Source organism: Lottia gigantea, assembly GCF_000327385.1.
Source record: "Lottia gigantea unplaced genomic scaffold LOTGIsca_69, whole genome shotgun sequence".
Classification (NCBI taxonomy): Eukaryota; Metazoa; Mollusca; class Gastropoda; family Lottiidae; genus Lottia; species Lottia gigantea.
Window position 1 is genome coordinate 438,140 of NW_008710347.1, and position 14,380 is coordinate 452,519.

Below are 14,380 nucleotides of genomic sequence, written 5' to 3' on the forward strand. Positions count from 1 at the left end.
AATAGTCAATACACACATATGTTGCAATCAGGCCTAGGGTCTAGTCACTAATATGAAAATGATATCATTGAATAAATTTCACATTGCAAGGGAGTAAAGGATAAACCCATAGAGTTATAAATATTAAACCTTATCTAAGTGGGCCTATTTATTTGTAAAAGAAATATAAGAAAAAATTATTAGATTAGTTCGAAGGTATACAGGTGGGGCTTCTCACTGTCACTTTTATGTCTCACTATCGAATATAATTGCTTTATGTGTGATATAAAGTTAGCTAAGACACACCCTGATTGTCTTAACAAACGTTGGGGTTGTTAGGTCACAGCGCGGATTAAATAATCGAACGCGCAACCAATCGAACACAACTACAGGAAGTTGGTGTTGCTAGGTAACAATCGATGTAAATATTGTGGATTGTCACCACGAAGGAAAAAATTCAGAGAGAATAGTCATTCAATGTTAATTTTTCTGAACAGGAACTGAATAACTCTCTTATATTTTAAAGCTATGGCAGCGGTCTTACCCCCAAAAGGTGACGGCGGTACTTATACGTTTGCCAGTCAACCGAGAGCTGTACAAGAAAGGAAAAAATACAGAGAAACACGAGATCCGCTCATTCAGTAAGTAGCATTCTAGCAACCAAATGCTAATAATAATGGAAACAAGTATACTTTTGACCTACTAATGGCAACAGCAGTTTGGGATAGATAGAATAGATACAACTTACATACCTGTTATCTTATTTTTTGCACCATGATGCTGACCCATATTATTATGTTGTAAGGAAAGGAATTACCAATCGTTTTCCTACCCTACACCTGTATACCGGTACTTCAGTTTTGATCACTATGTGCCCCCTTACCACTTCTGTGACAAAACAGCAAAGGGTAACATACAGGTCAGTTCAATAAGTCATTTGGTCATATCCCCTTTTCCTTCTGTTTGATTAAATGCGTTCAAGTGGTAGTCAAAATGATACTGCTCAGTCTATCCAACCCTGTCGCCAGGAATGAATGGGTGCTGGGGCTCAGATTTTATTCAAAGACACTGAAAAAGAATTAATCTCTGTTGAATTGATTAATTTCGGCCTAATTTTCACTTGCTGGGGCCCAGTCCACATGATCTCTTTAAGCCATACATATTTCATTTTCATGTTTTATTACCACATTGATTGAAATAATAACACAGGCTACTTATAATAATATTCACTGTTTTTGTGTGTGTGTTCATTTACTAAACAAAGCACAAAAGTAACTACCAAGAACCTCAGTGTGTTAATTGGCTTAATTGAAAATCATATATGAATATTTATGTCTGAATTGCAAGGTCTATTTGAACATATATCATGGGGGAGAATCCTTGAAATTTGAACTGTCAAAATTAAAATTGAACAAGTGAATTTTAAGTGATGGGTGATTAATAACCTCAATGTTTGTTATTTCAGAAATGATGTACCATCACAATATGGAAATATTATGTATGATAGAAGAATTGTTAGAGGTAACACCTATGCTCAACACACACTTCCTGCTGTAAGCTTATTTTATTCTTCACCTCAAAATATACAATGACTCTTTGTAGCTATTGTACAAGCCTCACAGGCTGATATTGTATCAAGAAATCCTGTTCAGTTTTTCCTATCCATTAGTTATGCTTTCTTCTGAATAAGCTTATCTGACGATCTGGAGATAAGTCTGAAAATTTGAAATGTGTGGAATTTTTTTTTGTTTTTATATGGAATCTTCTTTTTCAGTTAAATTATTAACCTTAATTTTGGAGTCTTGATACTCCATAGTACCAAATTACTTAAAAATATAATATACTTTATCTCCATTTTAGAGTGCACAACCTGATCCTATTGAAATTCAAAGACAACAAGAAAATAAAAGACGTGCCATGGCAAGAAAACGTGCAAAAGAACAACTACGACCTCGCTCTCCAGAGGCTGTAGAAGGTAGAAAGCATATTGATGTACAGACAGAATTATATTTGGAAGAATTAAGTGATAGAGTTGAAGAAGCAGATGTAGATTGTCAAACTGATGCCTTTTTAGACAGACCTCCCTCCCCATTATTTATTCCAGCCAAAACTGGTAAAGATGTAGCAACACAAATATTAGAAGGAGATGTAAGTTATTAATGTTTTTTATCTCTATCTCTCGGCAATGCTGATATATTCACAAGTTAAATGTGTCAGTTCCTATTTACAAAACAAACCAAACTTAAAAGTGCATTGAGGGTGTGAATTTTAACCAATCAAAAAAGCCTTTTTCATATGAGAGTGTTCGGCAATGCTTATATGATGTATACAAGTTAAATGTTCAGTTCATATTTACAAAACAAACCAAAATTAAAAATGCATTGATTGGCCTGTGTGAAAATCATGTGTCATCATGAATACTTATTACCTCAGTCCTTATTTTGAGTATTACCAATGAAGCAAAACAGGGTAGAAATATTTAATACCTTATGAACTTGTTGAAGAGATGATCCTAGTTTAAGGAGTTCAGAGTATTAGGCTATTTAAACTGATGCTAGAAAATTTTTTGCAAACTTCATTATCTCCCTTGAACTATTTTCTTGAAAAAGTTATGGAAATCATTAGGGAAATAAACCATTTTTTGAAATATTTGATTAATGACTTCCTGATTATTTGAGGGTTACTTTTGTTGGATTAGAATAATGTTTATTTTTTTACAATTTATTTTTTTAAAAATTGTAGCTGTTTGATTTCGATATTGAAGTCAAGCCTATATTAGAAGTATTAGTAGGAAAGACAGTAGAACAGGCTCTTTTAGAAGTTATGGAAGAAGAAGAATTATCAAACCTAAGACAACAACAACGAGCATTTGAAGAACTGCGCAACGCAGAATTAGTTGAACAGCAACGTCTCGAAGAACAAGAAAGACGTCATCGTGAAGAAAAGGTGGTGTATTAAATTATACTTAAGTGACTTAAATTTTGCTTTGAAAAAACTGATGCACAAAATAGGAAAAAAAATTCTAAAGCTCTAAATAAGAGAAAAAAAAAACATTTTTATGTAAAAATTTCTGAAAGAGATGCAAAGTTGACAATCCAGGAGTGGCATCATGTGATCTAAAATAGTGAGCATACCTTAAAATCTGCTGAAATAGGTTTTTTGTTATGTTTATATTGTATTGTTTCATATTTAGGAAAGACGAATGAAACAACAACATGAAGTGTTGAAAAAAGAAAAAGAAACAGCAGAGAAAATTGCTGCCAGAGCATTTGCTCAGAGTTATTTGGCTGATTTGGTGCCATCAGTGTTTGGAACTTTGGCTGACAATGGATATTTCTATGATCCTGTTGAAAGAGGTAATCATTTGATAATTGTTCTTGACTACTAACCTATAGTTCTGTTTATGTTGTGGTGCCCAATGATTTGGAAATAGAAGTGGCCCGTTAGTCAAGGATGATGTATGAATGGACAATAATCTGCTTGCTGATTTGCAATATATATGGAGCAACGAAAGAATAACAACACTTTAAGTGATTCATTTTGTTAGCAAATGTAATTTAAACATGTACATGGGTATCGGGTGTACTATGTAATAATTATGATGATATTTTACAACACCAACACTGTTTGATGTAAAAGGGATACTTTAAAATAGACATAAAATTAAAAGTTAAACTTACTCAACAAGTGTATATATTCATCAGTTGGAGTTAATTGCCATAACTAAAGAATAGAATCTCTATGCAAGACAATATATCCATTAAAGTAAATGATCATTTAGTTTAATGAATTATAACTTAGTTTTATAGATTTATTAGATTATAGAGGGGTTTTTTTTTGTATAGTTATGACACCAGGTAAGTCCACAATGAACAAAGACTCATTTTAACGAAATTTTAAAAATTTCAATTTTTTGGTCATCCTATACCTTTAAGAAGAGGTGTACTTTTTAACAAATTTCCAAATATCTTGTCTGGTGACTCATGGTGATAAAATTTTACTTGTCTAAGTGTAAGCTAGATCTAACATGCTAGTTATGATGTAATATCAGATATTTCTTTTAATGGGATTTTTCTTAATATTTTATCTTTATCCTAAAAGAAAAAAAAAACAGTGGATTAAATATTTAATCTGTGAAAAATTTTCAATAAGCTTAGACTATGCTCGACTTTATTGATTTTATGAGTCATAACAGTGACATAGAACATTAGCAAATGACATCTCTACCACCTCATGATATAATAGGCTCAACTGAAAACATATCTACCGAACTCAAGCTTATTACTTATATTTTGTTATTTTAGATGTTGAACAGGGTTTTATGCCTTGGTTAATGGAACAGGTTGAAATACAATTAGAGAAATCAGAACTCGGTCGAATGGTATTAGATGGTATTATAAGAGAAGTCACTTCCAATAGATTGGATCTCTATAGTACAGCAGAAGATAAAGCTTCCTCTACCACTCAAGCTAAGTCTAATACTGAAAATGCAGCCCCAGAACCCTCCCCTGATACCACCACTGTAAGTAAATTTATTTATTAGTTTGACAGCTACCCAGTAAATGGGTATAGAGCTAAATATCTCTGATGTCAATGGGTGATATTAAAGGGGTTATTTTATGTGTATTGGAGATGTAAGACTTCTATTTGCATCATTCTAATTTCTTATCAGATGTCTGTTGTTCTTGTAAGTAAAGAAATACTTAACTGTATATGATGTTGCAAAAGCTTTTAACAATATCCAAGGGCCTTTGTGATAAAAAACACTTAGTTTGATAGAATTATTGTAACCAGAGATGTCTGCCTGAATAGTGGTGCAAATCGATGCTATCAGTGTTCCTGATATACATACAAAAAAAGTTTAGAAAAATCAAAACAAAGCTAAAATCCATAGCTGAGAAAGTAGACATTAAAATGATGAAGTTTCTGTAGAACAAAAAAATAATTTAAAACCAGTTTTTATATTCTTTTTGAAAATTCATTAATTAATGGGTGTAGAATTGTGACTCTCTTTGATGTGCTTTAAAGTTATTTTTTAATTTTTTTTTGGAAAAACAGAACTATGAAGTTCCCTTAAAATATAAACAACTGTTGTAAAATCATCATTTTTTTCCAAATTGATAAAATGAAAGGTAATTGATAAGATTGTAAATTTGACAAGATTGAAATGATGTCAGGAGTAAGTCTTTGTTTTGATGAGAACCTGAACTTCTGGCAGGTTCCTTATGGCTTCCACCATCCATTAATAACCAAGATTAAGTTTTCTTCCATCAGATCTCCTCTAATTATAGTTGAATCAAAACACTAGTCATCTTCTTTACAACTGACAATAAAACAATGTTATTTCCCAGTAATCTCACATTTCTCTCTAGAAAAGAAAGTTACTATTTTGTAGGACACCTGTTTCTGAACAAACCTTCTACCAAAAACTCTGGTTCTTTTAACCGGAGTGTGCCTTATGGACACAAAATTGATGTCTTGTTGTGATTGGTGGGAACTTCTCATCTGGCATAGCGAAAAATCTCAACCCTTTCAATGTCACACTTGACTGCCTAAAGCTGAGTGGTGTAAAAAGATTGATAGGAAAATGTTAGCGACCTGATGCCCACCTTATTCAGTCTCAACTCAGCTGGTGAAATCATATTGTTGACAATCATAATAGAGTTCTACATCATTGACTTTATACAATACCAACTTTTTTCAATTGCACCATTTTCTATAGTTCTCATGGCTCCTCTTATATTTACATGTTATTATTTGTAGTGGTATGATAATAATATAATCATTTATTATAACCTATTACAATTATACTCTTTCTCCTTCATATTAACTGATTAAATAATTCACGACAATTGTCATATCTAAACAAAGTCTCATAAATTTTCAATAAACATGCATTTGAATAATTATGAAAAAAAAATTGTATTATTTGATTGATGTACTTGTTTTTTTTGCCAATGTTGAAGAAAATTAGAGGAAAATGTTTTTTTTTGGACATTGATATGTCTATTCAGGTTTTATATCTAAATATGTCTATTCAGGTTTTATATCTAAATATGTCTATTCAGGCTTTATATCTAAATATATCTATTCAGGTTTTATATCTAAATACGCCTATTCAGGTTTTATATCTAAATATATCTATTAAGGTTTTATATCTAAATACATCTATTCAGGTTTTATATCTAAATATATCTATTCAGGTTTTATATCTAAATACATCTATTCAGGTTTTATATCTAAATATATCTATTCAGGTTTTATATCTAAATATGTCTATTCAGGTTTTATATCTAAATATGTCTATTCAGGCTTTATATCTAAATATGTCTAGTCAGGTTTTACATGTCCTAAGCTGTTGATATAAAAATCATGTAGAATTACTGTAAAATTATATTTCTGAGGAAGTCGGCTTCGAAGACTTGAAAAGGGGATTTTGGGAGATAAGCTTTTCAAAAATTTGTCAAAAACCACATGTCGAAATATTCAAGGCTAGAGACTTAAAATGCTATTTTTTGTGTATTTTCAGGGAGAAGGTGAGAAGCCTGTGGAAGTCGAAGTAAAAACTGAAGAACCAGTTGAACAAACTGAAGCACCAACAGAAGCAGTAACAGAAGCACCAGTAGAAGGTGAAGCAGATCCAACACCTGAAAATGAAGAAGAAGTTGGAGAAGATTAGATTTATTAATAGATCTCATCTATTTTATACATTATCATCCTATTCGTGTCGTCATCACTATCTTCTTTATAAATTGTCTACCATATTTTAGCAGCATTTTAACAAATTTGTATATATATATATATTATATGCTTATTATTGTTTATTTCAAGTACAAAATGTAATGTATTCATCAGTGGACTTTCCACTTTCATAATTACACAACAGAATTCCTGTGTAATGTGTTAAATCCATAAAACTAACTAATAATTGAATAATTGTTTTTGAGCATTTTTCAATAATTTCTTGCTTCATGGATAATAACTCAATTTTATGGGTTGAACAGATTATACACAGATTCCATTGTATATTTATGGTACCAGGTATGGAATATATACTCCTATTGGCCAAATTTGTGAATTTAAACTTTATGTTCAATCTAAGAGGTAGTATTCCTTTAAATAATGCATTGCTTGGAAATTAGGAAATAGGTATGGTGAAATTATTTTATGATGAGATTGGTATGTAGATAATCTTTTGATTTATATTGATTTTGTCAATGATGTACTGTGATATAATGTGAAACTTGAGAGAAGAACAGGGTTGTTATCAAGACAATGTATATATTTTGAAAATATTTATTAAATAAAAAAGATTCATATTGTATATCTTTTGTCATTTTCTACCAGGGCATCTATCTGTGTGGCCTACATTGAAATTTAAGGAAAACACTGACCAATTAACCAAGTATTTATATTTCTGAAGAAAATAGTTTCTGAAGTAATCAGGAATAAAAAAATCTGCATTGAAAAGTTATCTAAAATAGAAAATATCTGCATTGAGAATAAAAAAAAGCTCTGCATTTGAAAAGTATCAAGAATAAAAAGATCTAGAATAAAACAGATCTACATTGAAAAGTTATCCAGAATATAACTAGTCTCTGTATTGAAAAGTTATCCAGAATAAAAAATTATTTGCATTCAAAAGTATCTAGAATATAAAAAAGATCTGCATTGAAGAGTTGAAGAATAGAACTGGTCTCTGTATTGAAAAGTTATCAGGAATAAAAAAAGGATCTGCATTTAAGATCTGCATCGAAAAGTTATCTAGAATTAAAGAAAATATATATCCGTACTGATATTATTTGGAATAAAACCGGTCTCTGTATTGATAAGTTATGCAGAATGAAACAAATCTCTGTATTGATAAAAAATAAAATCTAAAATAAAACATCTCTGTATTAATAACTTCTACAGAATACATTAAATCTCTGTATTGATAAATAATTTTGAATAAAACAGACCTCATTAATGATAAATAATTTTAATTGAAACAGATCTCTAAAATGATAAAATATCTAGAGTAAAATAGATCTCTGTATCGATAATGATAAATTATCTTGAATAAAACAGATCTCTGTATGAATAATACATCTATAGTACGAATTGATCTCTGTATTGATAAATTATATTATAGAATAAAACAGATCTTTATATTCATAAATCATCTAAAAAAAAACAGATCTATATAATTTGATCAATTTTTCAAAATATAACTGATAGTCTATCTGTAAGTTGTCTATAGAAAAATGTCTCCATAAACAGTGATTTTGAAGGTGTAAATATACGTTTAATTCCCAGTACATTTGATTTCAACACTAATTCAATTAATTTGAAATAATGTGATCATAAGGAGGAAATAAAAGAAAACTTTTTTCTATATTTGCGCAATATCTAAAACATGTGATTATCTTTCTGCTTATAACGACAAGGCCATAGTCATTCTGCTACTCTTGGTATTTTCGTTACACAGAATTCCATAGCAGTAGCGGACCGCTTGGGAATTGGCAATTTAAAGACCCTGGTATATATACCTTAAGTAATCAAGACATTGACAGTTAAGATCTGGGAATATAAATCCTGCGTAATCGTCCCAGTAAAGACTTGGAAATATAAACATTGTGGAATGATAGCAGTAAGACCTGGGAATACAAACCTTGCATAATCATGACCGTAAAGACTTGAGAATATAAATCTTGCAGAACAATAAGAGTAACAAACCTGGGAACATAAACTTTGTGTAATAGTGACAATAATACCTGGGAATATAAAACTTGCGTAATAATGACAATAAGACCCAGGTATATTATAAACCTTGCGTTACTAATAATGGCAATAAGACCCGGGTATATTATAAACCTTGCGTTACTAATAATGACAATAAGACCCGGGTATATTATAAACCCCGGGTATATTATAAACCTTGCGTTACTAATAATGACAATAAGACCCGGGTATATTATAAACCTTGCGTTACTAATAATGACAATAAGACCCGGGTATATTATAAACCTTGCGTTATTAATAATGACAATAAGACCCGGGTATATTATAAACCTTGCGTTACTAATAATGACAATAAGACCCGGGTATATTATAAACCTTGCGTTACTAATAACAATAAGACCCGGGTATATTATAAACCGTGCGTTACTAATAATGACAATAAAACCCGGGTATATTATAAACCTTGCGTTACTAATAATGACAATCAGCGTAATCAGAACAGTAAAGACCCGGATATATTAAACTTGCGTAATAATGACAGTGGAATATAAATCTTGCGTATTAATATATTACTTACTATTACATGTATATTTTATTATATAATATATTATTTTCAAAATTATTCAGATTCTTTTTAAATTACTATTTTTATAATATACATATAGGCTATGTACTCGCAGAACAAAACCATTATAAAGAACAATGCCTGGCGGAACCGGACTGAATTCTTGCATGATGTAATTTTTTATTATTAATAAAAATCAGCCCTCTTAATAGCATACTTGTCCTCTTAGGCAGCCCACACGCATAAGTTCGCGCGTGCATGGAATGCTTAAAGGTGAATGGTGGAAGTAGTGAGTAAAATGAATTGTTTTCCGCAAATCATGTGCTTGTAAACAGATGTTGAAACTACCAAAAATTCTCATCTATGTTTTCTAGTATTAAAGTTAATTGCTAATATAAAGTCAAAATACGAAATGAGTTCTCATTTTAAATCCGGAAGGTTAAAGAAAGCGGACAGAATTAAAGATGAAAGGTGCATCAGTAGGAAATGGGTATTTATCACCAACTCCGTCATCTGATGTAGGTGTAATAGCAGTTAGTGATATACCCAGTGAAACTGTAGTTGGACCCTATCCTAAATATATTGATATTGGTTATCATACACAAGATATTATATCTATATCATGTATATTAGAGGTAAGCTTGGGATTTTGTTTTTAAATTATGATAATTTATTCAATTTATTAAAGGTATACCACCTCGTAGGATGACCAAAGAATTTTAATACTTAATCTTGGCCAAAACGAGTCTATGTTCATCAGTTGACTTACCTGGTATTATAACTTTACAACAGAATCCCTGTATAAATCCATAAAACTAAATATAGGCCAACTATCCATAACACTACCAGTAGTTATTTCAAAAATTTAACCGTTTTCAATCATTGCTTAATTGTATGGATTTATCGGATTATACAGGGATCCTTTTGTATCGTTATGCAACCAAGTTAGTCTACTGATAAATAAATAACCCTCTTTGGTCAAGTTTGAGAAAAAAAAAATTATTTTTATTTTAAAAGGTAATATTCCTTTAATTTTTGTAAGACATTCTCATGTACTTTATTAAGAATCGATAAAACTGACCTTGTAAATGATTTACATCTATCAAAGGTCATAATAAAATTTTAACAAATCTTTCTTACTTATGGGAAATTACACAATTCAGTAATATTTAAGAAAATTTCTTTGAAATTACGATAAAATATATTCTTTTTGTTATTTTTGTGTATATTCATTTTTCATTACGGTCGGCCTTTTTATCCAAAGTATTTGGGTTTTTGCCAGCCAGTAATTCAATTACCAGTAAACTAATGTTTAAATCGTGACAGCAAATTTGAAATTTTCATGACACATGTTAAGAGTTTTGAAGTAATGTCAACAACCTGTACAAACTTTGCAGTAATTGTAAGTAATTGTTATCCATATATAATTGTATCCTGTTATTTATCACTTAAGGAAGTTACATTATTATTCATTCATTTAAGAAAGTGAAATTCTATTTGATATGATGGTTTTGATATTGTGTCACTTGATGACATGTGATGTTATTTTTGACTGAATAAGACCTTTCCACAACTTTCTCTTTTAATAATTCGAAAGGCAAGAGACATTAGGAATTTTCTTCAAAGAACTTTGTAACTGAAGTTTTGGAAGAATCAAAGAATGACCGTGAGATTTTTTTTTTCAGAACTAAACCTAACGTTGGCTGTTATTTTTCAATTACATGTATTAAAAAAATTAAGTACATTCGAGTTTTTTCCAAAAAATCCAGAAATTCAAACAATATATTGCTGTTTGATTTTTTCTTTTTTAAAAAGAGACCCTTAAAGTGTTTTGCTGTCAAGACGCCTGGATTGTGAGAAGTTAATGAATATTACTGAATGATGTTTAGCTTGTATTTGAAAGTCGTATGAATTTAATGCATTTGTATCAAAAAGAGTGTATCGAACAGTTGATTTATGGAATCTTTTATTGCACAGGTTCTTTTCTTGGTAAAGAATAAATAAAATAAATGTACAATTATTTGTTTAGAAAAAAAGTGAAACATGTTGCTTTCTTTCCGTGGAAATTCACCGAGTGTTTTTCTACTTTATCATTACGCATTGTCACATTTTCCAAGACAAAATCGTGTGAATTGTTTCTTCAAGTAGGGGTCGCGTGTCTTAGAGGCACATCATGAATATTACAGAACTCTTCAAAGTGCGCCGACAATTATGAAGGTTTTGTATGGTGGCTTGTTGATTGAAACATTTCATCTTTTTTAATGGTCTTTCCAATTTATAATATGTCCAAATTTAAAAAAAGATTTTCTTTCATAATTCTTTTGAAAGTGAAAATTCTATTTTAATAATGTCTACTTTTGCGTAATAAAAAAAAAACAATTATTGCAGGAGAGACGGGGGTGGCAGTGAATTTGATTTTTTCTTGAGCTAAAATTAATTCGACTTTTATATGTATAATAGCTGATCGTATATTTATTTTGGATTCAAGACTGAACAAATCTTGTCTATAAAGACACTTCTATCAAAATAAAATTACAATTTCGTTTGTTAAAAATAACGTCTAATAGAACGTGACTGGGGTAGAAAACTTGTTGGATTGCAATAGAGATGAATATCAGAACATAGAGAAACGAAATTGATCATCGTTTGATGTGTGTTGCAAAATATGATGGATTTTGAAACTAATCTAAAACATTGCTATAAACATAATAAAATAAGGAAGCGCAACCTCAACCATTTAATACATTGCTTGACACTTTCAGGAATTTTTAAAACTGTCTTCCATAGCGATACAGATAGAGACATAAATATTCATAATGGTAAAGTTTTCAAATAATCTATAAATCGTAGAAAATTTAGCCAGCACCTTAGGCAGTGTGTCATTTGAAATTTGTTGAAATTTGCCTTAGTCCACACATACTGAAGCCTATCATACACCATGTTCCTTTAGTTCATCTACTTAGATGTGAATAATCGTCTTACCGTTGCTAATCTTGCTAAAGGAACGTTACCATAAACCCATTGTATCTAAGGAATTATTATATAGAATTTTTGAAAATACATTGTAGCATACTGCTTGAAAAACAAGAAATGAAACAGTAGTCAATTAAAAAAATTTAAAAAGTTTTTGAAAAAGTAAATACATAACTTGAATTGGAGTGAAGACAAGGCATTTCATTAAGTCTTTTTTTATATCTACTCAAGCAAGTTGATTTTTTTTTTTTGCATTTTGATAAATATATAGGCCTTATCAATTGATACTCTCATCAACATATAAACTTTTTTTTCATTATAGAGTATATTATTAGTCTCCATATATTTTTTATACAAATTAAAAGTGCCGACTTCATCGTTCTCTCTTTCAAGTCAATTTTTGACCCTATTGAAAGAAAAAAAGACCAAAAGAAAAAAAAATCTAAAGAAAAAAGAGGAAACTTCGACTTCGAAAGTATTATGAAACAATATTAAATGTTAATATCATTATATATGAGATTAATCACCAATTATATATATAATATTACGGTTTGATCATGCTCATAAGAAATTAATCCGATTAGAATTGGAATTGTAGTCCGCTGAAGTGGCTGTAACTTATTGTTAGAACTTTCTTCCAAATATTCACTATTGTACGTCCCTAATAAAGAGTATTAGATTATTATTATAGCGTAATATTCTGTCTATTCCAGACGACAGCTTTTTATTCATTGTGATAGCCCAAACTGCTACGGCTTTGACTGTGCAACCAGTGCAACTTTCCGGCATTCAGAACGTCACTGTCAGAGCGACAGGTTAGCCATTTTCCGAGGTTGATTTGCTTGTTTAATATATGTTGATAGTCTAGAAATGTACGAAAACCGCATAATTCCTTCAAAAATACCCTGTATTAGGAATTCCACTTTTTTTCTATTATGTATTTTCTATAATATGACAGAGTCTAAAAAAAAAGACGAGTCGTCATTTTAACTTAAACTTAAACTTATTTAAGCCTCCAGAAAATAGTTGTTTTTTCAGTTAAAATGAAATCTGTAATTTCAAAATTGGAAAATTCTTTCTATAACTATCACATGGTTTTAATATTCGTTTATAAATGGTTTTGATGTTCCGACCATATCTCGCCAGTAAATACAATAACAGACGGAACACTTACTTTATCTCCTTATTGTTACTTCTTAAAACACCCCTTCAAAATACTTTTTATAAAGTCTCCCGAACAACTATCAGTTTAATATTGACACGTAACGCGTGTCTCAATTCATTCGTCAATATAAAGGGATCAAGGGCCAAAGTCATTAAATTCAACAAGTTTAAAGTAGGTATAAGAACATTCTTAACAAGTTGATATCTTACTGCTCGTGTCTCCAATTGTTCAACTTAAAGCGGCAATGTGTGATGTATCATCACTGTATATTGAAGAGCTCCAACAGTCTAGTTTTTATTTACTTGATATACCAACAGTAACAAGGAACATAAATTCAAATACTTTTGTTTAGAAATATAGTCAATAAGACGATGGATCCAATTGTAGTTAGTGTACTACTGTATACTATTGTTCATTTTTTGAAGCTGACCGACAAAGAGATTAAAATATTGACTTTTTGAGTCACTGATCATTCGAGTATCTCATCCAATTTTGTACACAACCTTTACAAAAATCACTTTTGTCATAGCTTCTTAAAATTACTTGCGATTGCTGACTTATAATTTGCATGGTTTTACTTTAACTAGCTCCATTATTCATATTTGATAAAGTATGCTATAAATTGTTCATCATACTAAAATCATGAATTATAAGTTATCTATGACTTAATAGTACACATACAAACATCGTGCTTTTGCCAAGGTTTCTTTCTTATCTCATGCATAGGCCGTGACTAGCGACATGGAGGGCCCGGTACTATATTTGATATAGCCTTTCTTCGATAGTAAACGCTCCAGAAATCTGTAGGTAATCCTGAAACAAACATGTTATCCCACATGTGATTACGACAAATCCATAATACATTTTTCATATGTGAAATATTAGTCACACAAACGAATAATTTGACAGCCGAGTGCTTGGTAGAAGTCGTCTGCCATGGTCGTCTAGAATTTCATTGATTGATATAACTTTTG

The 14,380-nt window shown here is 30.5% G+C and overlaps 1 protein-coding gene across 1 annotated transcript; it reads left to right on the plus strand.

Moving 5' to 3' along the window:
• Nucleotides 1–507: 507 nt before the first annotated feature.
• Nucleotides 508–4,522, plus strand: LOTGIDRAFT_130261 (hypothetical protein; the record flags this gene model as incomplete). Its single annotated transcript, XM_009065258.1, has 6 exons — nt 508–620; nt 1,445–1,532; nt 1,840–2,127; nt 2,722–2,925; nt 3,173–3,335; nt 4,284–4,522. The coding sequence occupies 6 exons, from the start codon at nt 508–510 to the stop codon at nt 4,520–4,522; spliced, it is 1,095 nt and encodes a 364-aa protein (XP_009063506.1).
• Between the last annotated feature and the right edge of the window lie 9,858 nt (nt 4,523–14,380).